This window comes from Dipodomys merriami, unplaced genomic scaffold (genome assembly GCF_024711535.1).
Source record: "Dipodomys merriami isolate MVZ:Mamm:240054 unplaced genomic scaffold, mDipMer1.0.p SCAF_81, whole genome shotgun sequence".
NCBI classification, from domain to species: domain Eukaryota; kingdom Metazoa; phylum Chordata; class Mammalia; order Rodentia; family Heteromyidae; genus Dipodomys; species Dipodomys merriami.
The window spans coordinates 726,935-754,752 of record NW_027206413.1 but is presented as its reverse complement, the minus strand read 5'-3'; the positions used below and the strand labels follow the sequence as shown (position 1 = coordinate 754,752).

Below are 27,818 nucleotides of genomic sequence, written 5' to 3'. Positions count from 1 at the left end.
CACAAAAGCTGTGTGCCAGTGGCTCACGCCTGAAATCCTAGCTACTTAGGAGACTGAGATCTGAGGATCACGGTTAAAAGCCAGCCCAGGCAGGAAAGTCCATGAGACTCTTTATCTCCATAAAAGCACTAGAAAACCAGAAGTGGCGCTGTGGCTCAAAGGGTAGAGTGTTCGCCTTGAGCTGAAGAGCGCAAGGACAGCGCCCAAGCCCAGAGTTCAAGCCCCATGACCAACCAAAAAAAAAAAAATCACAAAGTAGTAAGATACGTTGTATTAAATACACTATATATTAGTTAAGTTTCTGCTAAATTGTAATGAGAATATTTCAGATGGAGTACATTGCTTGTTGGGTGTGTAGGTTTGTTTATGAAGCGTTACTAGCATAGTCTCTATTCATGATAACTTTTTTTTTTTGCTGGTTGTGGGATTTGAAATCAAGCCCTGTACGTTCCCTGCTTACTTGCTTGGTTGGTACTCTACCACTTAATACTTGCTTTCAACCTGGCTTTTTGCTGTTCATTTGGAGATGGAGTCTCATGGACTTTTGGCACCGGCTGGCATTGAGTTGCCCATCTCCTGAGTAGCTAAGGTTATAGATGTGACCCACTGGCACCAGCTTACATTTTACATTTCCTTCTCTCAAAAATTTTACATCTTTTTGAGTGGTATGTTTTTACATTTCTAATTTTTCAAATGTAACTATTTTCATATGATTCATTTGAAATCTCTATAAAACTATTTGCTATTTGGAAAACGTTGAAATTTAGACACTTATTATTGTTCATTATGTTTTGTTTTTCCTGATGGTCTACAGCTCAAATCCCAGCTTTCTATATGGACACAAGTCATTTATTCAATACTCAGCATGCACGGTTAGCTCCACCATCCCTTGCTCAGCAACAGGGCTTTCAGCCAGGTCTCTCTCAGGTAAATATCAAAGACTACTTTGTCGTCCTATATTCGTTTCTTGACATTTTTATGGTTTTAATATTTTTGTTGAACTCCCATAATAAGCTCCTTGATGTTATATACTTACATAGTTATGGTCTTACCTTGCATAAGGGACTAGCAGAATTTTTAAGCCTCTGCAAATTTGCCAGTGCTGAATTCAGCTAGCTAATAATGTTAAATTAATTAAAGGGGAAATTTGTGTAAAATAAATTAATATTCTATCCTTGTGTCTTTTTTTTTCTGAATCTTCTAATTTGTATTACGTGTTCATATGTTGCATATATACCATTTACGTATGCATGTACTTTTCACTGTGTTGCAGCCAACTTCAGTCCAGCAGATTCCAATCCCTATTTACGCACCATTGCAAGGGCAGCATCAGGCCCAACTGAGTTTAGGGGCTGGACCTGCTGTTTCCCAGGCTCAGGACTTATTCAGTTCTTCACTTCAACCATATAGGTAATTTCTTTCAAAGTTGTTTGCATTTAATCAAAGTAGTATAGTTATTGGTTTTCCTTACCATAATCCCAACAACTCCCCCAAAAGCTGGGGTGACCTTGTGGTAAATCATACTAAATAATTCAAGCATCTTAGTTAAATGTTGTGAGCTTTAGTCTCTGATAATTCAACCTCAGACTATCTTGATAAAGTAGGCAACAGCTCCCACACAGCATTTAAAAATCATTGAAAATAGCTGCTGAGAACCTTAAAGGTTTACTTCATAAATCTGTTTAAGCTGAGGCATGGCAAATAACTACCATGTGTTAGGAGCAGAGAACTGAAAAGAAAGGAGTAAATACAATGTCAGATAAAGAACAGAAGCAGTATGATAGTGGTGACCAAATAAAGCTGTGTTGTACAAAAGAAAAACGAAAGTTAGATGCCCTTATTTACCATTACAATTAGAATAATGAAAACATTTTATTAACTGTTCCTTACATGTGATAACTGTCCAACCTTTCACATGTAGTAAATTGTATGCTTTCCGTCCAATATCAATGGAAATTGGGCATCAAGATAAAGCATTTTTACCCCAGATTACAATGTAAGAGACAGCCTGGGTTGAACCCCAGGATCTCTGTTCTTCTCTCTTTGACTTAACAGTAGGAATTGTGTTGGGGGAGTCAGGTGGTGGGAACGACGCACTGCACCGTGACATAGGTTGCTGTTACAGGTGTTGAAAGGTAAATTGTATTTAGTTAGATGATAGACACAATCTGTTTGCCTTTGGATATTTGTTTTCTTCTGTTTTTTTATACATGGTTTATAACTTCTATAACTTCTAAGTTTGGCTTCAATTGGTAAGCTTATTTCTTTTAGATAATTCCTTTTACTTTTTTGTTTTGATTAAAAGTTTTTGGTAGAATCTAGTATGTCTGTATTGTTACAGGTATAATACTTCCTTTTTATTCTGGTCTTACTGTTTTATTTAACTGGGCTATTTCTTTTTTTTTTAGGGAGGGGGTTCAGTCATGGGGCCTGAACTCTGGGCCTGGGTGCTGTCCCTCAGCTCTTCAGCTCAAGGCTAGCACTCTACCACTTGAGCCACAGCGCCACTTCCGGCTTTTTTCTTTTTTGCTTATGTGGTGCTGAGGAATCGAACCCAGGGCCTCAGGCATGCAAGGCAAGCGCTCTACCACTGAACCACCTTCCCAGCCCCTAGGCTATTTCTTTTACATTCTTCTGTAGAATTGTTTACCCTTACAGAAGATGGAAGTAATTTCTTTTTTTTGTTTGGTTGTTTGGGTTTTTTTAACTGTATTTTTTTTTTTTTTGTCTTTTTTGGTACTGGGAATCGAACCCAGGACGTTGCACTTGCTAGGCAAGCGCTTTGCCACTTCTTTCATTCTCAAAAGCCAGGGTTGTTTTTGCTGTTGCTGGAGATCAGATCTAGCACTCCCATCCCATTAATTGATGCTGGCTGCTTGAAACAAAGTTTCCATTGTGTGTTTTGTCAAAAAGAATACAATGATAAATTAGTATTGTCCACCATAGCCATGGAAAATACAGTAGCAGTGCACTGACTAATTGTATTGGAAAGCACAGGCTTAGATTTTCAGCATATTAAGTCCCTAAGTACAGTTTGTTTCGGTTTCTGATGCTTGGGAGTTTTTTATTTGTTTTTGTGGCACCACTGAGCACCCCCATTGTTTTTTGCCTGAGCTAGTCTAGGTCTCAGTCCTTCTACTGAGGCTTCCTATATACCCAGGTTTGAGGTGTGAGCAACACTCAGCTACTCTTTGCTTTCTTTATAACCTCATTGGCATAGTCCTTATTTAGGACATTGCTGCCTTAATTTCATCAAGTACAGGATAGGATATAGGATATATTAAACAGTATGTTCATTTTTTCCCCATATTTAAAACAAATTATAAAGCAGACAGTATGAAGATTTACTTATCTAACTATCACACTTGCTTAAATTACTGGCTTTTTCTTCTGCCACAGAACAGGTTTAACAAAGGATAGAATTAATTCATATAATCTTAGAAACTTAGAAGTATAGTTTTGAGGCATCTTTCCCAAAGATGACAAGGAAGCCTTTGGTTAAAGTCCAGTATTAAGTTTTTAGAAAGGAAGTAAACCTTGTGCAAATCCTGATTAAAGCTACATTGCTGTAATTTATAGAGGACTTAAAGCTATATGTATAGGAAAATAATAAGACACAAATAATGAAAGGGTTGTTCAATACTATAAGTTGGAATTTAATGTCCCAAAGATAAAAATAAATTTAGTTGTCAGCTTCAAGAAGTAACGACAATCAGTTTCTTGGCAATAGTAAGCTTTTTGCAGAATTTCTACATGTGGAATTTTGTTAGATGCAGATCTCTAAATCTTGAAATCTCTAAATCTTGCCACTTTTCTTCAGTTGTGTACTAATTGCAGTGCTTGGTCATCATAAAATAGTCATTCTTAAGAATTTTAGATCCCAAATAAAATGAATTTGTAACACAAGCTTTTCCTCTTGTACGTAGGTCTCAGCCAGCCTTTATGCAAAGCAGTCTTTCCCAGCCATCTGTGGTGCTTTCTGGAACTGCTATCCACAACTTCCCAGCTGTACAACACCAAGAACTTGCCAAGGCACAGTCGGGTCTTGCCTTTCAGCAGACTTCAAATACCCAGCCTATCCCTATATTGTATGAACATCAACTGGGGCAGGCATCAGGACTGGGAAGCTCCCAGTTGATTGATACACACCTTCTCCAGGTAAGGCAAAGGCCAGAACAACGTACAATCATTGCATTCCGATTTCAAAATACATCCAGAAAGAAAAAAATAATTACCCGACACTGGTGGCATATACCTATAATCGTAGGCACTCAAGAAACTGAAATCTGAGGATCTCAGTTCAGAGTCAGCTGAGCAGAAACTAGTTCATTAACTAGCAAAAAGCTGGATCTGGAGATGTAGCTCAAATGGAAGATTAAAGTCTTTTATCTACTGCTAGTATTGTTAACAGTTTGCTTTGAAATACTAGTATCCATAGATGAATTAGCAATTTTTCATTAATTTACTGCTGCTTTTAAATTTTTTTTTTCTTTCCTAGGCTAGAGCAAATCTTACTCAGGCTTCAAATCTTTATTCTGGACAAGTACAGCAGCCTGGTCAAACAAATTTTTATAACACTGCCCAATCACCAAGTGCTCTCCAGCAGGTAAACTATGGCATGGTAAATTTCCTCACTTTTCTTTTTATTATTATTATTAATTAAAGTTTGAATATTTATGGAGTGGAGGTAAAAAAGCTTGGTTTTCAAACTTCTCTGCAGAAGCCTGGGAACGCCTTTGTGTCCACTAGGAGGAAGTGAGGGCTTCATTCAGTCTCTTCGCACCAGTCTCCGCACTCCTCCCCAGAGCCTTACTTCAGGCAGTTCTGGTTATACCTCTTATACTCAAAATATGTTTCCATATCATAGTTTATTTGGACCAAAAAAAATCCATGAACATGGAAGTTTGAAAACCATCTTTTAAGTATAATTAGGATAGATGATTTGCCCATTTAGTGTTAGAAGTAAAGGAAGACTAAAGAATTTCAGCCGGGTTGGTGGTGGTTCACGCCTATCATCCTAACTAATACCTGAGGTGGGGGTGACAGGATGACAGAGAACAAATGACAAATGCCTAAAATACGGATTCAGTAATACTTTAGAGTATTTTTCACATTTAGAGTGAAAATTTGGTTGAATTTTTTAAAATTTAATGATGTTATGCTTTAAAAGCTGGTGGGATGCTGACAAAAAGCAAACTAACATGTATATGAGAATCTGATGCTTGTTCATTCTTATTCAAGTTTACTCAAATATTTTGTAGTTATTTAATATATACTGTGGACAGTTTAGTCATAATTATTTCAGAACTCCAGTCATACGCTACCTGATATTTCTACTAACAGACTGCTTGATATTATTAAGATAATATTACCTGTAAAGTGTGGTGTACACCTATGTACTGGAGGTCGAGGTAGGAGAATGTGACTTGAGCCCAAGATCTTTAAGGCCAGCCTGGGCAGTACTGCATGCCCTGGTCATCTCAAAAAGAAGTCACCTTAGTTTGTGGAGGTATCCTCTCATGCTGCACATGATGAAGTTGCCCAAGCAGCGAGACGTTTGCCATCACTAAGTCCTACCTACTGTTTTGTTGTTGTTTTATGAGTACAATGCATCTCTTAATTTTGTACATTAAGTAGTGGTACAAAAGTAGTTATAACAAAGTAGCTTATGAATACAGTGCACTTGGTCAGTGCCACCCGTTAACATTCTCACCCCCTTCCACCCATTTCTTCCCTTACTTTTTGTTGCACATTAAAGAAAAGAATGAAAGCAGTAACTTACTGAAGCTTAAGATTTGTGTCTGAGACATATCAGTTATACCTACAATAGATGCATGTATGTGTATATATACACAATAATCATAAGCAAATTGCTGCAGTTTTTGTTTGATTGCTTCCTAGGTTACAGTACCTTTGCCAGCATCCCAGCTTTCCTTGACTAATTTTGGATCTACAGGACAGCCTCTGATTGCTTTGCCTCAGACTCTTCAGCCCCCATTACAACATAGCACCCCACAAGCACAGGCTCCAAGCCTGAGCCGTCCTCCACAAGTAGGCCAGGCTTTCCGAGGGTTAATCCCTGCTGGGACTCAGCATAGCATGATGGCCACCACAGGAAAGGTAAGTAAAGAGAGACTTGGACAGCCTCTTCCAGATTTTAAAGCTGGGTGTTTGTATCATCTACATAGTCTATAAAAATAAATCTGTTTTTTAACACCCTGCAAAAAAGAAACCCTGAGATAACGCAGATGTAAGACACATTGTGGAGAAGTTATGTTTACAGAGTCACTTGCTTAGTATAAGTCTTAACTGCTTTGTTGATTCCATGGAATTTGAAACCTAAATGTTTTCCCTAAGGTCTTTACCTCTTTTCTGGGTTGAGCCTTTGTATTTAGAGATTAAGTGCTGTACTGAAAGAATGTTAAGTTTTATTTTATACTTTTTCTCAGATGTCTGAAATGGAACTGAAAGCCTTTGGAAGTGGCATTGATATAAAACCTGGCACACCTCCAATCAGTGGTAGAAGCACCACACCAACATCTAGTCCCTTCCGGTAAGATGGACACTTAAGTATTTCAAAGTAACGGATCACCATGTGTTAAATACTTAAAGAATCATTAGAAATCTAATGGTGTTTCTCATTTGGTGCTACTGTACTGACCAGTGATGGATTCCTTCCAAGGGCTACTTCAACAAGTCCGAACAGCCAGTCCAGCAAAATGAGCAGCATTGTCTATCAGAAGCAGTTCCAGTCAGCCCCTGCGGCTGTGAGAATGACACAGCCATTTCCTACACAGTTTGCTCCCCAGGTAGGTAGATAGAAGAAAGAATGAGTGTGGTTTACTCAGATTTGATCGTTAGTCTGAGTAAATGTCCAGTTTTGCGATCTTACATGTTAGTCAGTTTACCAAGAACTTTTGAATGGAAAATCTCCAGATTCATATATGTTTATGGTATTCAAGTGCATTCCTTGAAGTATGTAGCTCAACACAGGCAGTAATTGTTTAGTTAGAAAGCAGACAAGAAATTCTTAGAAGAGTCCCCACACAGCTCTGGTCATTTGAAGCCTGTTCCTTTTATCTTTTTTTGAGGAAGCTGATTTTTCAGCGAAGGGTCCCAATGCTTGCTGTTTTCTAGGCCCCAAGTGGTTTTTATATGTTAGAGTTTTTGTGCAGCTTAAGTAAAATTTTCAGGAAGATGTTTTCAGTAAATATGTAAAAAATGGCTTTTCTTCCCTTCATTGGTCATATTGAAAGACTAACAAAAAATTGATTAAAATGTTTCACAAACTTGAAACACACAATTGTTGGATTAGGTCTGTTTATCATCAAATTGCATTTGTTTTAGATGTGGATCTCTTCTGCATTCATACCTTTCTTAAAGATACCCTAATTAATAGCCTTTCTACTCAGTTATTCAATTTAGGGTCTAGCTGAGAAGCTAGAACCAACTGAAGTGCCATAGAGTACTTTGCCTAATTTTTCTGTTCAACTTTCCAGTCACAGCCTGCCTGTCCTTTGTCCTCATTAATGAAATAACATAACCCATAAACTGCCTTTTGTTGGCACAGTGGGCAGGTTTACTCTGGGATAAGCAGACCCGGTCTGATGGGCAATTTTTTTTTTAACAGTTGAATGTTGTATGTTTTGTCTTTTCACTCAGATTCTCTCCCAGCCTAACCTGGTCCCTCCATTGGTAAGAGCCCCACATACTAACACCTTCCCAGCGCCTGTACAGAGGCCACCAGTGGCTCTGGCCAGCCAGATGCCTCCTCCGCTGACCACAGGCCTCATGAGCCACGCTCGTGTGCCACACGTAGCCAGGGGCCCTTGTGGATCACTGTCTGGAGTCAGAGGTAATCAGGCCCAGGCTGTGCTGAAGGCTGAACAAGATCTGAAGGTTAGTACAGCGTTAACAGCCAGCAGATCAAGAGTCTGTCTCTGAACGTCTTAAAATGCCTTGGGACCCATGGTCACAAATCCGGGCATTCATTGTGTTAGCATACTAAACCACGCTAACGACTTTGATTCCTTCCTTTTTTTTTTTTTTCTTTTTTTTTTTAACTTTGATTTTTTTGTTGTTGTTGTTTTTTCCTCCCACCTACCCTCACCTTTTTCCCCTTTTTTTTTCCTTTTTGTTTTTTGGTTTGTTGGAGTTGGGATTTGGGGTGTTTTGTTAATTGGTTTTTGGGGTTGGGTTTTTTGGGGTTTTTTTCTCTTTGGGGGATTTTTTTGTTTTGTTTTTGTTTTTGCAACTATAGTTAGCAAATTAACATTTTAAACTCTGCAGCCAAATGAATTGCTTATAAAACAAGTGTTTGATGGAGATCTGAGTTCATGTGTTACATTTTTTTGAAATAGCAAAGAAGTAATATGGTTTGGTGGTTTATTTATAAGCTTCCTCATTTTCTTTTTCTTTTTTTTTTTATTCCTTGTTTTTCTTCCTTACCTCTCCCTACCCTGCCCCCACTGCAAAATGTAGCTTAATATGTAATCATGGTTCTTTGAAAGCTCTGAAATGGGTAAGACTTGTTACTATCTTGACCTTTCTTCCTTTATAAGTCACTTGAAATTTCCTCAGGCAGTGTTCACATAGTGTTTTGCCTGCCACTTAAGGAAGCCATTTTCCACAATGTGCAGTTGTACATGACAAACTTAAAAGCACCTTGGGATCCTTCATGATGAAAGTCACAAATAAACATGAGGTTTGCTAAAGCAGGTGCCTTTAGGAGTCTGTGTGGGGACAGTTCTTGGAGCATAAGCCTATCTGTCTGCCTGTCCAGCCAGTTGCAGTGTTTCACTGAAGATTAGCTTCAGAGTTCTTAGTAGGCATTTTGCCTGTTTTGCCACTATGTAGACCAAGAGATTGACTTTAGAGATCTTAGTAGGCATTTTACCTGTTTGCCACTATGTAAACCAGGCTACAACAAAGAACATACTACTTACAAACAGGGGAGTGTACACAGCATGGCTTTATACTAAACTAGAAACATATGTGATAATGCTCTTATAGAATTCAAATGGCAGAATTTCTTTTTGGAGTTGACATCCTTTGTATTTCTGATGATGAATAATAATCAGATTATAGACTACCAGAGGCCTTAATATCTTATTAGGCCATGTGCCTTGGATTTTTTTTCACTAAAAAATACTAGTGTGCTAAAAAGTTTTGGAGGTAATTTGGCCTTGGTTCCAACTCTGCTCCTAGCTATTTACCACTTGGTTTTCACACATTCCTATTAGAATTGCCATTAGAACTTTTCATGGGGTGGGAGAGGATACAGAATTTCTTAAATTGCTCTAAATCTTTGGTTAGTATAGGTTACCTTGAGAACATGAATTTGTTATATGAAACTTATTATATATATATGTGTGTGTGTGTATTATATATATATATATATATATATATATATATATATATATATATATATATATATATATTACACTGTATATAGTAACGTAAGTATAATCTTTGGGGCACATAGTGAGTGAAACTAGGAAACTATTTTACCAGCTCAGAATTGTGGTAGGAGCTATCAGAACTTAGTGATCAAGTGAAGTTGTAGTTACTAATTTCTGATGCTCTTCCCCTGCAGAAGAGAGCTGTGGGAAGAGGACTCAGCCACAAGACATTTGGTCCTAGGTGTTGGTAATGCCACAATATAAGTGCTTCCTTTTCATTTTATTGTAGACCACATATTGATAACTAGAAGTTTTTTAAGTGTTACATGTATGTTTTCAGACTTGCAAGCAGCCTCCTTGAATAAAATATATCAATAAGCTATCCCAGAAAAGATACAGTCCAGCAGCAATTTGTATTTTATTGCTAAGAGGGCAGACTGGAAAATGGTGGGAGGTGGTTCTTGTTTCAAATGTAAAAATAAAAATATAATGGAATATTTTCAGAGATAGGAAGAAGTCTATACATTGAAAGTTGAAAGATCAATGAGGTACTTTTGGCTTGGGCCAAACCAAGATAGAGAAAAATGATTTGTGATTGGTAAAAGAACTTGGACTGAGATTGATTTGACAGGCTTAGATAATGCTGAAACATTTTAAATTATTGTTTCTCTTTTTTTTTTTTTTTTTTTAAGGCAAAGCAGAGAGCAGAGGTTCTTCAGTCCACGCAGCGGTTCTTCTCTGAACAACAACAGAGCAAACAGATAGGAGGCAAAGCTCAGAAAGTGGACAGTGATTCAAGTAAAACTCCTGAAACACGGACCGACCCTCCTGGTGTCTGTCAGGAAAAAGTAGAAGAAAAGCCGCCCCCTGCACCTGCCATAGCTACCAAGCCTGTTAGAACTGGACCAATCAAACCTCAGGCAATCAAAACTGAAGAAACAAAATCGTAAAGGCTGTAGTTTCCTGCAGGGTATGGAGGGAGAATAGGGAGAATGAAGTCTGATAATGCCAGCAGCCACAGAGGAAAATTGGTCTGTGACGTTACCTTGTGTAGAGCTTGGAGAGAGATGCACATGGGGCACAGGAGCAATTACATTGACACACAGCTGCTGTGCCAGTTCAAATGAACCTTCGCAAGCTAACACCTATACAACTTTCACTCAGTTGATGGACATGCATCTTCAGTCAGAATGTATATACAGATACATGCACATAGTCCTTGAGTGCATACAACTTAGATCTAAAAATCTCTTAATGGTTAGGTGAAACGCCAAAAATAGGAAGAAAGTAATACCACAGAGGATAAACAGTTCAACCTGAACAATGTGTTGGTCCCAGCTAATACATCAGAACGCTGAGTCTTTACCTCCCTTCCTTGCATTCTTTGGAGATGGTTATGATGTGTATGGTTTGGAAGTGAACTAAAGATAATTGGTGCTGGGTAGAGGAGCCTTATTTTCTATTATGGCAGCTTGCTATTTTTATAACATGGTAATTGGATTGCACACAATCAAAGTACCGTAGTAACTGATCTCCCCTTCCTGGATGAGTGAGCAAATGGTGAACTATTAATGACAGCATCCAAACGTGCAGGGCCTGGCTACTCTGTCATCTGGCTCTGTGAGGTTCTCGCCATTCAAACATAAAACAGACAGGTTGAGTCTTGCTTGCCTTCACTCAGTCATCTTTGTATGAGTCCAGTGGTTGTGGGGTATGGTTTTTGTTTTGTTGTTTGGGTTTTTTTTTCCCCCTTCCTGCTCCCGCACCTCCAATTTCAAACGGTTTGTAGCTGATGTTCACTAAGAGACTGAGTACTTGGAACTGTCCCACTGATGGAAGGAACTCCTATCTAAGAAAGTGCATTTCTTCACAGAGCTGTGTCATACCATCCTTTGGCCCTCTGCTGGAAAAGTAGAATCAAGTCTCAATAATGCCTTTTTAATTGTATCCTCTAGTATTATAGACGTAGGACAGTACTGTATCATCCCTCTGTGAATATAAATACCTTGTACCTGCTTTATGATACGTAGTAGTGACTGTGCTTTATCAGAGCTGTTTTTAATGATGTTACTCAAGAATGTTTTCTTTCCAGATGATGATTGAGAAGTTAATAAAAAAAAAATGGTGCCAGGTACCACAACAGTAACAGAACTTCGCATTTTTCTGGGGTTTTGTTTTTTTATCTTTTTTTTTTCTTTTTATTAATGGATGTGCTGGATGTCTAATTTTGTTCAGATGACTGCAGAACCTGGAAAAGCTGTTGCTGCTATTGATGCATAACATACTGCTATTATTGGTCTTTTATATAAATATAAATATATATATATATACATATATATAATTTGAATTTTTGGAAACTTTAGCTGTGCTGTCAACTTTGGAAAAAGTATCTCAGTTTACCGTGTTGAGTTGGCATTGTACAGAAATTAATAGCCATATTGGTCTAGAAATGTTAAACTTAATTTTTTTCCATTTGTACAGGGGTAAACGCACTGTATTAAATATGTAAGGTCTTATCTACGTGGGTTTGATTACAGAAACTAATAAAGTATTCTCTAAATAATGAATTTTGGTGCTTTTAATCCATTCCTGAAATCTAAAGTTTGTATGTACCAAAAATAATACATCTTCCAAAGACTTAACTTCTGCCTTTCCATGGCTATGAAGCTTTCTCAGAGTCAGTATTTGCAGGAGATAATAGTTATAGCTTCTTTTCTCAAAGTGGTCAAACTTAGAAATAAAAATAATTTGTCAGGGAGGAATAAATGTAGCATAATTTCCCCATTTTTCTTCGAGAAAAGTTGAAGGACCAAAAAATAGGAAATATGTATTGTACATTTATATTTTGCATATTTCCCTACAGAGTATTTAGCCTACTGAAGAAGACTAGGACATTACTTTTTCATTTACTGAGTTCATGTAATGCTGTCAGATTGTGATTGCTTATTCTAAAACTCATACTCAGAACATAACCTTGTAGGCAAAGCTTTAGCAGAACTGGTACAGCCACCAGTGTTATATGTGCTTCTTTACTTATGGATAGTATTATTAAGCACTAAAAATATTCCAACCTTGACCTATGCTTTTTTTTCTCAAGATATGCTCTACATTAGTGGAAATGGTATGATAAGGTTGGCACTCTTAACTGTACCAGAGAGCCATGACCACTTCACGTATTTACCTTCTTACCATGCCACTTCTGTTGTGTCTGTTTTTCTTTAAGTAAATTACTTCCAAGTTTTAGGATCTAAAAGGTGACCCACTATATTGCTTGTATTATCTTCACATATCACCAAGTATGTGTACTCACTCAATTGTATTAACTTAAAATACCACTGTTAACTTGGCCTAGGAGTTGAAAGACTAAACCTAAATGCATTAAGTCCATCTTTTGCAGTGGGGCACCGGTGAGGTGGTTTGGTGGTTCATACTGGCACGACAAATGGAGATAAGCAGTGCTTGTAAATAGCACCTTTATTTGACAAGCTTGAGGGTTATATTTTTGGGAAGGTAGAACGGTGGTATAGCCTCGGCCATATCATTTGTATGCTTTGTTTTGAAGTTGGTCCTGCTGCCTTAGCCTCCTGAGTGCTTGCGTTTACCTGGTGCTTTTGTTTTATCTTGGTTTTGTGCTGGTACTGAGGCTTCAGCTAGGGGAGGGTTCTGTCTTTACAGCTCACTTAAACTTTTCTGTGTTAAGTTAGAAAACTTGTGTGCCGGTCTTCATGCCTTCAGTGTAGGAATCTCTGGACTTCGCTAAAAATAGGAGCTATAGATGGTTTCCCTGAAAGGCTATGCTATTTCTTTGAGATGTTTGCGAGCTTTTTACATACATAGCTGTAGTTTTCAGTTTTGTCTGTAAAGTGGCATGGTTGATTATAAAGAAGCCTGAGTATAGGCTTTGTTTTTGTTTCTTGGCACTATTGAGATTTGAAGTCAGGCCATTGTGATTTGAGTCACACTCCAGACTTTGTCAGTTCTGGGTTGGTTTTTTTTTTCTTTATTTTTCAGAAGTGGGCTAATGTATTTGTCTCCACTAGGCTGGGACCATTTTCCTCTTACCTCTGCCTCCTGCACAGGTAAGCAATAGTTGGAGTTACAGGCATGTATTACCATGGCTGTCTTGCTGAAATGGAGTATCATTAACTTCCTGGCTTCTGTCTGCACTTCCAGCAGTGGGCTGGGAATCACAGAGATACCCAGAGTCACACAGGGTCGGACACACAGGATCTCTTCACTCTTCCCACCCTGCCTCCTTTCAGACTGTTGCAGATGAACTACTTGTAGCATTCAACCCCAGAGATGTTTGGTGGAAATGCATTTCCCACATCTGCATCCACACTGACGGGCTGCCTGTGATGTAGAGGAGCATGGGGTGGGTGGTCCATGGACTCCAGGTCCTGATGGCAGAAAACATTGCAGGACTTGTCCCACGCCTGTCACGGTAGAGCACCGTGTGACTGCAGGAAAGCCATGCTGCTTGGCCTTCAGATCTGACCTGACACATTGGACTAACTCCCTGGCCTCACAGCAAGTAAACAAACCTAAGAAAAAGCAGCATCTCCATCTTCATAGCAAGGAAGAATCAGCATCGTCTTCATCCTATTCCTAAGTCGCTGCTCGTAACTGCATCCTATACACTTCTCAGCATCGTCTTCATCCTATTCCTAAGTCGCTGCCCATAACTTCATCCTATACACTTCTCAGCATGGTCTCCATCCTATTCCTAAGTCGCTGCTTGTAACTGCATCCTATATACTTCTCAGAACTGTCTTCATCCTATTCCTAAGTCGCTGCTTGTAACTGCATCCTATACACTTCTCAGCATGGTCTCCATCCTATTCCTAAGTCGCTGCCCGTAACTGCATCCTATACACTTCTCCCCTCTTGGAGGTCTTGATTTTTCTTTTTTCCCTTTTTAAGTTCTATGAAGTTGTAACTCCTTTTCTGTCCTTATTGAAATATCTGGTTTGATTTTGAGTTGAAGACCTCAAGTGAAGGCTTTTCACTAAAAAGGTCCCCATTTAAAACAGGTATCCTCCCAAAGACATAAATGCATGGCAGTATTGAAACATGATATGGAGCTATGGCTCAAGAGGTAGAGTGCTAGCACAAAAGCTCAGGGACAGCAAACCAGGCCCTGAGTTCAAGCCCCAGGATCACCACCAAAAAAAAAAGGAATATGGGGGAGGGGTCAAAATAGGACATCTCCAAAAGTTTGTAAATTTTTTTTAGTCCAAAGAAATACAAAAGAATTTCAAAAAAAATTATTTAAAAAAACAGGTGACAGGTACACAAATGGAGAAAGGTTGTTTCAAGACTTCAATAAGAGTAGTAAAAAGGGATGACATTAATAAAGATGTGTGGGGCTGGGAAGGTGGCTCAGTGGTAGAGCACTTGCCTTGCAAGCCTGAGGCCCTGGGTTCGATTCCTCAGCACCATATACGCAAAAAGAAAAAAGCCGGAAGTGGCGCTGTGGCTCAAGTGGTAGAGTGCTAGCCTTGAGCTGAAGAGCTGAGGGACAGCGCCCAGGCCCAGAGTTCAGGCCCCACAACCGGACCCAAAAAAAAAAATAAATAAAGATGTGTTGTACTCAACCTGATATTGAATCAAATGGAGAAAGGTTGTTTCAAGACTTCAATAAGAGTAGTAAAAAGGGCATTAATAAAGATGTGTTGTACTCAACCTGATGAATCGCAGCTCCCATTGTACAGCTAAAGATAATTATATGTGTGTGTGCGTATATGTACATGTATACAGAAAAGTACTTGTATAATAAATTCACCAAGAGGTTTGGGGAAGACTACCTGAAATCTGGGAAATGAAAAGCTTTAAGAAGTCAATTTTTTTAAAAAAAATTAAGACTACATGAAATAGAGGAGAAAATATAAGGGTTTGAAGGGAAAGGTTGCATTCAGATAAGCAAGTCAGAGTTCTGAAACATGGTTAAGAGACCACATACCCAAAGATTCAGTGTGGGGGAAGGAATTGAGATACAAATGAAAATCACAGAAAACCCATTCAATAAGATTGAAAATTGTCCAAATCTCAGGGAATAAGGAATTTGGAATCCAGTAACATGGCTAAAATGCCAACTGTACAGAATGCAAAGGTGCTCAGCTTCTTTTACCTAGGAAACATCGAAGTTACATCAGACCTTTTCAGCAGAAACCCTAAAACAACAATGTATAGAATGATACTCAGCATTTGCAGTAAATATCTGCAAATGAAGAGCCCAATATCCAGCAGTTATCTTTAAAACCTGCTGAAATATTTGCCCTCCCTCCACTGTGCCAGAAGATACTTAGAGAAATCTTGCACATGGATGAAGTCACCATCCTGACTGCTCAATAAGAGTTTTGTGTCAAGCATCAGCTCGGTATACTAGCAAACTGCTAAGATAACTAAAACAAGGTTTGAATTGGAAAAACAATTACAGGGATTACAGGCATAAGCCTGTACCTGTCACTAATAGGCATAAAAGTGATCTTTAAAGAGGTAGACTGTCCTTGTTGGATTTTACAATTGAGATTGAGCTGCTTACTCTCCAAGAGATGCTGGCAAAAAAAAAAAAAAAAAGAAGAGGAAAGAATGGAAATCAACATTCTTCCAAGTAAATGGAGTCCAAAAGAACTGGAGTAGTGTTACTATCCGACATCAGCATCAAACCCAAGTTAGAAAAGCTAGAAACCGTGCACGAATAGAGGAAACAGTTCATCAAGAAGACACACATACCCAGTGAACCAATCACCAGCTCCAGACTGCAGAGGGGAAGAAGGGAGGACAGGAGACACTACAAGCAGTGCAGACCATAGAAATGGGAGAAGCTGTTGGGACTGGAAGAGGCTGTCCCAGGAGCCTGGAAGCCGTGCTAGGGAGTGGGGCCCAGCAGTTGGCTGGACAACTATCTCCCGACTACCAGCCTGGTGAAGGAAGGTTTTCCTAAAACAGAAACACACTTAGGAAGCTATGTCATCTAAAAAGATCAGAACAGGAGCCCTGACGCCTTTAGACCTTAATATAAGCCCAAGATGGTGCTTTACCATCTACAATAACCTTTGAAACCAAGCTTGCTCACCTGGAAATAATTATAAATACTAGCGGGCATAAAAGGTACAGTAGTAGTGGGAGATTTCCATACCCCACCCTCACACTGAGACAAAAAATTAACCAAGTTTAACTGTCTTAACAAGTGAACCTGAACCATACATAGGTCAAGTGGACTTAGGCATCTACAGAATATTCCATACCGTTGCAGGGGAAAAATTCTCAGCAGCTCACAGAACTTTCTCCAAGATAGTTCACACAGTAGGCCATATAACAAGTCTTAAAAACGTACCAAAAAGTTATTCCTTGTATCTTAACAGATCCTTGAAGAAAGTCAATACCAATACCAAGAGAAACTAAGAAACGGAGATTGAGCCCTGCGGTAGAGCCTTGGGTATATAATTCCCTGCCATTGAAGAGGAGCAGTGAATGTTCCGGACAGTTGATGGTAACAAGACCAACTGAACACTTCTCTGCCTCAGCTCACCCGGTGATGGTGGCTCACACCTGTCACCCTAGCTACTCAGGAGGCTGAGATCTGAGGACCATAGTTCAAAACCAGACCAGGCACAAAGGTGCATGAGCAAACGAGAAGTGGCTCTATGGCTTAAGTGGTAGAATGCTAGCCTTGAGCAAAAGAAGCTCAGGGACAGAGCCCAGGCCCAGAGGTTTGAGCCCTCGGACTGGCAAAAAGAAGGAGGAAGAGGGAAAGAGGAAGAAGAGAAGGGAGGAAGGGAGGGAAGCGGAAGAAGGAGCAGGATAATGTTGACCATGTTTTGTCAAGACAGAAGCAGACTTCCCATTTGAATGGTTGAAGAAATCAGGAGAAATGTGAAGGTTCCTAGTCAAATGAAAAATACGGGGCTGGGAAGGTGGCTCAGTGGTAGAGCGCTTGCCTTGCATGCCTGAGGCCCTGGGTTCGATTCCTCAGCACCACATAAGCAAAAAGAAAAAAAGCCAGAAGTGGCGCTATGGCTCAAGTGGTAGAGCGCTAGCCTTGAGCTGAAGAGCTGAGGGACAGCGCCCAGGCCCAGAGTTCGGGCTCCAGGACCGACCAAAAAAATAAAAAAATAAAAAATAAAAAAAAACCTTGTGAGACTTCATCTTCAGGAATGGCTGGTGCTGGAGGCATCTCCTGCTGCCATGCACAGCAGCCATGACCTGTTCCTCTGGAGGGAAGCAGAGCCACACAACTAGAAGCCCAGCCCAGCCCAGCCCAGCGCGGCCTAGAACCTAACCAATGAGCCTTCCAGAAAGGAAGAATGGAGATTAGAGGCGAAACTGAGGAGCACAAACCAAAATTAAAAGAACGAAATAAAAAGAGGGCTCTCTGAAAAGATGAACAAGATGGACAAGTCCTTAACCACAGCAGCCAAAAGCAAGCATGAAACCGCAGTGAAACAGATCGCCACAACAGATATTCCTGAAATTCAGTCCTTAACCACAGCAACCAAAAGCAAGCATAAAACCAGCGAAATAGAATGTCACAACTGATATTCCTGAAATTCAGGGAATCATTAAGGAATCGATTCAGAACTATACTCCCACAAGTTGGAAAATCTGGAAGAGATGGATACATTTCTACACTCATATCCTATAGATAGATCAATTTCTACACACACACGTCCTATCAAAATTGAACCAGATCTCCAATGAGCAATGAGACTGAATCATCATAGCCTCCCAACCAGGAAAACCCGAAGCTCCATGCAGAATTCTACCAGACCTGTAAAGAACTAACCCTAGTGCTTGCCAAAGTATTCCATCAAGTAGAAAAAAGGAGGGACATTTCTAAACTTACAAAGCCAGTATTACTCTCTGTTAACACTGCATAAGAACATTAGAAGAAAACTGGGACTAATTTCCCTGATGAACAGGGACTCAAAACCACAATGAAAATCTTATCAACTAAACTGAACAACACATTAAAAGGATCCTGCACTACAATCGTGTTGGTTTCACACCATAGATCCAGGGATGGTTCGACCTTCACAAGTCAACAAATGCACTGCAGCACATGCACAGAGTGAAGGCAGACAACAGGTTGTGACAGTGCCGCTGTTTGCCAGCCAAGTGCGGTGTCCAGCTTGCCAAGAGCTATCGATTCTTCACACTAAGGAGAGGATTCTCCGTACCTGGTTTTCCAGTGTTTAAAAAGAAAGCAAGAAACGAAAAACAAAAATCTCTTTGAGAATCCATTTCCTTAAGCCTCTGCTAGCACCAGTTGTGTTCCATCAAGTCCGCCGGAACATCAACACTGAGGTAAAGACTGGGGCAGAATGCGTGTGAAGGGGGTGGGGCGGAGGGGCCCTGGGCCCGGGGAAGCTGTGGGGGAAGGGGGGAGGACTGGACGGAGAGTGACAGCAGAGGCCAGCTGCCATGACAGGCAGCAGGTTCACAGGCGCCAGGCGCCGGCTCTTATGTCTCTAGGGGAAGGGCATAAACCTGGTTAAGACAGCTGTCTTAGCTGACAGCAACGCCAGCCAAGCTCTCGCTAAGAACCGGCAGCCAACATGACCGACCCAGGGGACCACCAGCTAGAAAGAAGTGCGTCCGCCAGAAAGGAGAGCTGGGCAGGGCTCACTGCTGCAGCGATCCCTGCACCGCAGAGCTGGCTGCACACAGCCGCCAACAAAGGTAGCAGACAAAAGCCACGCGTCTCTACCCTTGCCATGGAGGGCTCAGTAAGGCATCACTGCGCGGACTGTACTGAGGGTAGACTCGAAGAGAGGGATCGTGCACCTGTTTGGAGAAAGAATATTCCAGGCAGAGGCGACAGCAAACACAAAAACCTGGCTTCAAGGGGCATTGTCCCCGGCTGGTTGAGCCACAGTCATGGGGACAGAGTTGAACAGGGGAAGCCGTCAGAGACGGGTGGGAAAGAAGGCAGACATGTCCGGTTTCCTCGGAGTGAGGCGGACGTCCTTAGAGCAGAGAAGGCAGTATTGCTTAACACTTTAAAAAACAAAATGAACCATGGTTGTGGCTGAAGGAGGGACATGTCAAATACAGGCCAGACAGGAAGCCTTTGAGGCTCCCGGCCAAAAATAATGAGCTGAACCAGGAGCTAAGGACGGAGCTGGTGAGAAGAGACTGGGTCCGGATAGCTGAACACCTCCCTGTGGAGGGACTTAATGTGGGGTTGAGGGGAGAGGGAGGGAGGGAGGGAGGGAGGGAAAGAGACGAAGAGGGCCAGAGAGGGAACTTCTCAAATGGAGGCTTGAACAGGAGGAACCATTAGCAGACACGGGAATGACGGCTGGCGGGACGGGTCAGCTCCCATGCCAGTAGCGTGCATATTGGTCTTGGTGTTACACACACACACACACACACACACACACGCACGCACGCACGCACGCATTTATACATACACACACACGCACACAAATGTTGACAGATGGGCGTCAGTACCAAGAAGTCGTTTTGTTTCACCAAGTCCTAGCTTTCTGAATGTGTTATGCTTCTTTTTTCTTCCAGGTAGCAAAGGACTTTATTTCCCCTGTGTCCAGCATGATGCCGCGCCGCAGCAGGCTCTCGCACGCTCCGCTCACCACCGCCTTGTTCTGCTGTGAACCGACAACACTTGCGGTTGATATGCCTTCCAAGGTGTGTTCAATAAGAAGGACAGGGAAAACAACTTGAAGCTCCACAGCCATCGCGGTCTCGCAGCATCAAAGCCACAGCGCCCGCCACCCCCGCCGAGTGCTGTGGGAGCGAGGACGGCGCCATTCGGAACACGTGGTCCGTGGACACAGGTGAGGACGTGTGCGTAGCGCTGAGGCTCCCGTGGCCTGCGGCACGGAAGGCGCTCTGCGCTCTGCGCTCTGCGCTCTCTGCTTGGGATTGCTTCCTGCCCCGCACACCTGTGGGGCTTCTCAAGGCCAGGTCATCAGGGATCATTTGTGTCAGCTGCGTCCATCGAAGGGCGCAAATGGATCCTATTCATCGAGCTCCTGAGAGAGCCTGCCGCTACGAGATAAAAGCTGAAGGAAAGACGGTGATCTAGGTGTTCTCGTGGACTTCACCCTTGCCGGATAGGTGGGTACCGGGGACAATGACAGCATTTCGTCGCCAAACCACAAGCCAGAGAGTGGACACGCCCAGACTCTAAGCAGACCCGGATTCCAAGGTGAGTGCCAAGGGCAAGGAGGAGCGAGCTGGGGGATGCAGGCCTTGCTCAGGTCGCCTCACGGGGTGTCACTGCGGGTGTGACCCAGGGAACAGGCAGGGCCACTCGGCCCGTTCCTTCAGAGAAGGTGTAGCACTGAAGCACAACTGGAGGTTGTTCAGCTCTGTTGTGAAGAGAAGGGGTTCTGTGGTTCCTGGTAAAGCCCCTAGTGTCCCCCCACCCTGCCTCCGCCCCCCCCACATCTCCCATTTGTCTCATGGGAGTTGGGGGGCGGGGTCCTGCAGGTCACAATATCATAGCCACGGCGTCTGCTTTGAATTAGGTGGCTGCCATGGCTTCCACAGTGGAGGTCCAGCCTTAGCACTGACACCCGCTGCCGGCCCGGGAAGCGGCCTGGCCCCCCAGCCCTCTTCGCTTATTCCTTCCCATCCTTTGGGAAGGAAGGGGTCTGGGAAGAAGTCCCCAGAGGGAAGGACCCCTGTCAAGAGAGCCAGCCGGCCCTGCTGGGGAGAATCACGTGACCTCTGTGGGCACCAGTTGCTCAGCCCTACCTGGGGCTGACACTGCCCTGTGTCCTGGGCTTCGTTCCCGTGGCTGGGGTGGCCGGGTGTGGCTCCTGCAGACAGCCCTGGGCTGCGCCCTCTCCTTCCTCCTCCCCAAGCGGCTGAGGAAGGAAGGGCGTGGAAGAACAGCTCCCCCCATGGAGCCCAGCATCCCCAACACCTGCAGAGCCTGTGTGATCACCCAGCTTTCCTTCCCAGCTGCCACGCATCCCAGGCCCTCCCGAGCTCTGGGGGCGGCCATGGCCCAGGAGAGTTCCGTGGACACCGCGCTCAACCTGCTCTGCAGAGACCTGGAGACAGAGGTGTCCAGACGCAGACTTAACATGGCCACGAGGTACCGCACAGCTCGCTCGCTAGCTCACTTACGGGTTTGGGATGGAGAACCCCACCAGGCGTGCAAGAGACATGGGTTTATGTAACTTTATTCCTCTGCTTAAACGGAGCGGAGGAATACATCTGCTTGTGCAAGAGGGAGATGGGAGAGAATTTTCTCCCAGGTCCCTCAGGAGGCAATGAGTGTTACTTGTTGGAGTCTCTCGTAGGAGCGATGGATGAACTTTGGATCAGTAGCTCTTCTCTTCTGTGCTGTGTGCGTGCATGTGTGCCAAGCCTGGGGCTTGAACTTGGGACCTGAGTGCTCTCCCTGCGCTTTTTTGGCCAGTGCACTATCTACCCCTTATGCTACAGCTCTACTGCTGGCTTTTGGGTGGTCAATGGAGATGAGAGTCTCACAGACTTTCCTGTCCAGGCTGGCTTTGAACCGTGACCCTCAGATCTCAGCCTCCGGCGTAGCTAGGATGACGTGAGCTGCCAGAGTCCAGCCATGTCAGTAGCTCTTCATGAAATGTGCGATCCCTTTGGAAATAATGATATAGCCTCTTAGGAAGAAAATGCACACTTTTACAAAGTCTGGGGACAACCTTGGTTTTCTGAAAGCTCACTCTCATTCCCAACAGAGCTGTGTGGGGGATTGTGTGTGTCCCCTCTACCGCTCGATGCCTAGCACCAGGTACTGGGCCTGAGGATCCTTAGAAGAGACCTTGGCCAGCTTGCTTGGCTGGTCCAAAGGGGAGGGTTTTCCTGAGTACCGTGTATGGTGCCACCTGGACTGTGCCCTTCAGTCCTAAGATGCCTGGCACCTTCTTAAGGCGAGTGGTAGTATTGGCACAGAAAATAGGGGCTGGGAAGTTGGCTCAGTGGTAGAGTGCTTGCCTCGCATGCATGAGGCCCTGGGTTCGATTCTTCAGCACCACATAAGCAGAAAAAGCTGGAAGTGGTGCTGTGGCTCAAGTGGCAGAGTACTAGCCTTGAGCTGAAGAGCTGAGGGACAGCACCCAGGCCCAGAGCTCAGGCCCCACAACCAACAACAACAACAAAATAGAGGATGCTCATCTAATGTACAATATTTGAAGCGTAATATTTTTGATCTCTTGAAAAGTGCTCACTGTTCACCTGAAGTGTGAGTCTAACAGGGCAGCCTCTGTTTTCATCTGCTACCTGTGGCCTTGCATTGTTAACCACTGTGGGGTTGACCTCGTTCTCTGGCCTGGTCCAGCTCAGTGCCCAAAGCCCCCCAAAAGGCAGAGAAAGAAGATGGCCGGACGCTAAAATGAAACTCCACTGGAATTGCCAGTCTGTGTGTCACATTCTGTGTGTCACATTCTGTGTCACATTCTGTGTCACATTCCGATCCTTCCTGATAGGGTGGAGGGCAAGGCTGATCCGTTTTCAGTGAATGCTAACCTGCTGTCGTTTACTTGACTTCGTGGATTTACCAGCTATGTAATTTAGTCTTGGTTAAAAAAGAGACATGTACTCTAAAAAAAACTCTCTTCCAAGAAAACCCAGGCTAAAATCATTCAAACATTGCAATTACAAGTTTAAGTTCTTTGTCCTGTATATTATTTAGCTTAAAAATAACCATCTCATTGGGCACTGGTGTCTCACACCGATATTCCTAGCTACTCAGGAGGCTGAGATCTGAGGATTCCAGTTCAAAGCCAGTTTGGGCAGGAAAGTCTATCAGACTCACCTCCAATTAACCTCCAAAAGCCTGGAACAGGAGCTGTGGCTCAAGTGGTACAGTGCTATCCTTGAGCAAATAAAAGCTCAGAGAGAGAGAACCAGGCCCTGAGTTCAAGCCCCAGGACCAGCACAAAAAATGTTTTTGTCTGTTTGTCAAAGAAATAAAACATATTGAATTGTTTATAATATCCCTTTGGTTTAGGGTTTAAAGTAAGGTAGGTATACATGTGGGCGTTGGAAACCTTGGCTGACAGGTGCATAGCCGACTGACATCCATCTGTGATCTAGACCATGAGAGCACATCATTTCCAAGAGACTGTGGTCAGAATGTCCACCCAAAAGGAGAAATACACTGTGCTATGGCCTCTCCTAGCCACCAAGTACCACTGCCCACGGGAGCCCGTCTCTTCTCAATGGTTTGAGGAAATCCACTCTCACTGAAAGATGGCAGCAGGAAATTCACAGCCAGACTAGATCCTAGTTTTGCCTTTTACTGACCCACATCCTGGGAAAATTACCTTAGGTCTCAGATTTCAGCTGAAGGATTAAGACTTAGGATTCTGGGGCACGGTTGAGAATCCATACACAACTCATTTCTAGTTTAGAGATATTCTTTAGAACCTGGAACTTAGTAACTGTTCAGGGAGCCACTGGATCTGAATCTGTAATAGCTTGACACGCTAATCCAAGCACCTTGGAGCAGGATGGCCAAGTCCTGGTCTTGAAGGATCCTTCCAGCCCTGAAGGCTGGAGAGGAGGAAGAGTCGGGACTGAAGGAGGTTGAACTAAATCTAAGATTGGACCGGGCTTGTGAACAGATGAATACAGATGAAACCTTGAGAGAGCCGGCTCCAGGCTGAACGTGACAGAGAACCAGTTGGTAGGATTGCAGAGGGCCAAAAAGCAGGAGAACTGCTTGTTCTAAGCCCAAAAAACCTCGTATGAGGATGCAGAGCGCGAGCCCCGGCGCCGCAGGCCCCTCGTATGAGGATGCAGAGCGCGAGCCCCGGCGCCCCAGGCTGGGGACGATTGGCGACGACCGACTTCCCTCGGAAAAGAGCGATGCGTTCCTGGGGTTTATCTCGGTTTTTCAAGGGAGCAAGTCTCTAAGTGTGGTGGAAGAGGTCTCCGTGTTAGAGAGTATCCCAGCACCTGGGAGACTCGGGCTGGAGGGTTGCAAGTTCCAGACCGATATGGACAACAGTTCAAGGCCAGCTTGAGCTATATAGTGAGACCATGTCTTAGCAACAATAAATCCACATAAGTTTTGTTTTTTTAAAGTGTTCCTCTTGCATTGTTGGTATCTAGGCCTTTCTTCCTTGCTTCGTTTTCCTTTTACTCTCCTGTTTTGTCCGTAGTGGGGCGTGAACTCAGGGCCTCGTGCTTACTAGGCTAGCACTCTACCATTTAAGCCATGCCTCTATCCATGCTTTCTGCTGATCATTTTTTGGAGACAGAGCCTCAAGAATTTTTCTGCCCAGGCTGGCCTGAGGCCACTCTCTTCTAGATGTCAGACTCTTTTTTTTGGGGGGGGGGGTCCAGTCATGGGGCCTGAACTCTGGGCCTGGGCGCTGTCCCTCAGCTCTTCAGTTCAAGGCTGGTGTTCTACCACTTGAGCCACAGCTTTTTTCTTTTTTTGCTTATGTGGTGCTGAGGAATCGAACCCAAGGCCTCAGGCATGCAAGGCAAGCGCTCTACCACTGAGCCACCTTCCCAGCCCTAGATGTTAGACTCTTGAGTAGCTAGAAATAAAGGTATGAGCCACCAGCACGCTGTTTATCATGTTTTTATTTAAATGGAGTCTAATGTGAGTCTTTCTTTCTAGAGAAGAGCTGATCACCATGGAAAATGATGCAGTGAAGGAGATATCCTTCTATTTGGACACCGAACAAGAGACTTCTCCCAGCCAGACATCTTCCCCCCTACCTCCTGCACCTCCTCCGTCTCCAGCAAAGGATTTTGCAGACTGGCAAGCAAGTACAATTTAAATTACTTAAAGTACGGGTTCAGTGACGTTTTTGACGACCATCTTACATATCTTTATTCTTTTCTCTTTTCCTTCTCCTAGAATGGCTGTTGAACACTGTTTATCCTCACTCATGTACATATCGGATTTTGAGTTTTCAAACTAAGTTTCTGATATATATATATGTCTATGTACACATAGACAAATATGTATATATATATATGGATGTTATGTTGTAGAACACTTGTGGTAGTCGGCAGTATTTGAATTAAAAGTATAGTTATTGGGCCTTGTTTGTTGTTAACTCTAACTCAGTAAAAACTGTAGGCATCTGTGACGTTAGCTGGCAGGATCTCAGGTTCAGGCTGCTGAGGAGCAGGGTTCAAGTCTACTATTGTAACGGCCAGATCATCCTAGTGTAGCTGAGCTACACACCTCTTCTGCGTGTGAGTTAGGGTCATCAAGGTTTGTATTTACTGACTATGTTGTCAGTTTACCTGCAGGAAGTTGAAGTGACTTTCAGACACTTTCAGAAGGAAAGCACAGGATGGTTTAGTGGGAAGAAGTCCATTTCCTGGGTCGCCTGTGAAGACTTTGAGGGCCCCTCCTGTTGGCAGCGTCAGAACTGTGGTCTACGTTGGTCTTTCCGTTCCAGGATGTCCCTTCTGCTCCCTCCTCTAATATCTGGTCTCTTGAGTTCCATTGAGCGTCTGTGATGGGAGGCAAGTACAGTCGGAGGGATATCTTGTCACATGGAAGACATTCTAGTGGGAAAAGACCAGCAAAACTTACATACAGCCTAAGCACAAAGTATATGCTGCGGAGCGACAAGTGTCACGGGAGAGAAATCGGGGCATAAGGAGGTAGGAGGAGCTGCAGGAAGCGTCGGGGTGGTTGCGGTGCTTCGTAGGCAGCCGGGGAGGCCTCTTTGGGAAGGTGATGTTTGAGCCAAGACCAGAAGCCAGCGTTGGAGTTAAGCGTGTGGACAGGATGTGGGGGAAGTGTCAGCGGAAAGAGGGGAGCTGGTACGAGAAGTCTACAGGCAAAAGCAGGGCTGGAGCAGAGTGAGCCCCAAAGTAAAATCACAGAGCGGCCGGGGTCACCCCGGGGGGGGGGGCTTTATGAGGGTTCTGACTTTGACTGGGAGAGGAAGGCATTGTGCTTTAAGGCAAAGGAGAGGCGCAGTGTGGCTCCTAGCCCAGTGGAATTATTGGAGCTGCCCTATGAGTAGGCCGTGTGGGGTGTGGGGCCGGGAGCCTTTCCATGCTATTGTAGTCAACTGGATCTGTAGCAGCTTGGGGGTGAGAAATGCAGCCAGACTCTGGATCTGCACGCATGAAGGCACAGCCAACCAAAGCCGCTGATGGCTTGGCTGTAAGATAAAGAGAGCAGCAGGAAGGGAAAGGATTGCGCAAAGGTTCTTGGTTTAAGCAATTGGAAGAGTGGAATTCCACCTGCTCTAAGAAAGACAACATTGCCAGGCTCCGGCGGCTCACACTTCCAATGCTAGCCACTCAGGAGACCGAGCTCTGAGGCAGCATGCAGCCATGCAAGGTACTGATTCATGTGTGTAGCGATGTGAGAGTGAAAAACGTCCAGCGTGCTGCGTGTGGAAGGGCAGGTGTGTGGAGCGGAATTGAGTGATGTGGGAGAGACGAATCAACCCTCCTCCGTTGAAGTCTGATCCTACCACAAGTTTCAGGATCCTTACATCATTGCAAAATGTCAACCACCCCAAACCGGCAACTCTGGGGTGCTGACAGATGCCTGGGGATTCCTCCCTGACCTCACTGTGTTAGGAGTCGAATTCTTGGATTTGCTTTCCAAAGAAGAGCATTTAGAACTTGATGTAGAGAGAATTATCTTCTTGTAAAAATCAACTTATGTGAGAATTATCTTTAAAGCCAAGCATGTGGCTTTTTAATTTTTTTTGCCTAGGACAATGTAGCCTTGGAGAACTCCAACTTAACGCTCCTCCTACCTCAGCTTCCCAAGTGCCAGGATTACAGGCGTATGCTTCCATGCCATGACCCACGATTGTGACTTCTTTTGTTTGTTTTTGTTTTTGTTGGTTGGGTGGCTTGAACTCTGGGCCTGGGTGCTGTCCCTGTGCTCTTCAGCTCAAGGCGAGTGCTCTACCTCTTGAGCCACAGCACCACTTGCGGTTTTCTAGTGGTTTTTATTGGAGATCTGAGTCTCACGGACTTTTCTGCCAGGGCTGGCTTTGAACCGAGATCCTCGGATCTCAGCCTTCTGAGTAGCTAGGATGACAGGCATGAGCCACCAGCCCAGGTGACTTTTTTTTTTTTTTTTTTTTTGTCGGTCGTGGGGCTTGAACTCTGGGCCTGGGCGCTGTCCCTCAGCTCTCCAGCTCAAGGCGAGCGCTCTACCACTTGAGCTACAGCGCCACTTCCCGTTTTCTGGTGGTTTATTGGAGATAGGAGTCTCACAGTCTTTCCTGCCCGGGCTGGCTTTGAACCGCGATCCTCAGATCTCAGCCTCCTGAGTAGCTAGGATTACAGGCGTGAGCCACCAGCGCCCGGCTCAGGTGACTTTTTTTAACAGCTAGTTCTTACCTTCTTTGGAATCAAGAGGCCACTCGTGGGCGTGGCAGTGAACGTAGAAGGCTGAAGTGCGAGATCAAGCTGAGGGAGACGCCGGACTCCAGCTCAAAAGGCAATCAGAGG

At 43.6% G+C, this 27,818-nt stretch overlaps 1 protein-coding gene across 16 annotated transcripts in view; it reads left to right on the top strand.

The window, feature by feature from the left end:
* The window catches only part of LOC138819658 (protein PRRC2C-like), a 75,452-nt gene extending 63,498 nt beyond the window's left edge, over positions 1-11,954 (top strand). For 6 of the 16 annotated variants that reach the window (XM_070011139.1, XM_070011133.1, XM_070011136.1 and 3 more), the window contains 9 exons: positions 815-927; positions 1,274-1,410; positions 3,927-4,158; positions 4,499-4,621; positions 5,902-6,120; positions 6,450-6,553; positions 6,665-6,809; positions 7,663-7,899; positions 10,094-11,954. In XM_070011139.1, the coding sequence (XP_069867240.1) occupies positions 815-927; positions 1,274-1,410; positions 3,927-4,158; positions 4,499-4,621; positions 5,902-6,120; positions 6,450-6,553; positions 6,665-6,809; positions 7,663-7,899; positions 10,094-10,351 (1,568 nt within the window). In that variant the 3' untranslated portion in view covers positions 10,352-11,954. Of the gene's footprint in view, positions 1-814; positions 928-1,273; positions 1,411-3,926; positions 4,159-4,498; positions 4,622-5,901; positions 6,121-6,449; positions 6,554-6,664; positions 6,810-7,662; positions 7,900-9,595; positions 9,649-10,093 lie in introns of all 16 variants that reach the window. The other 10 variants (XM_070011142.1, XM_070011141.1, XM_070011138.1 and 7 more) reach the window with 7 other exon arrangements.
* Positions 11,955-27,818: the final 15,864 nt, after the last annotated feature.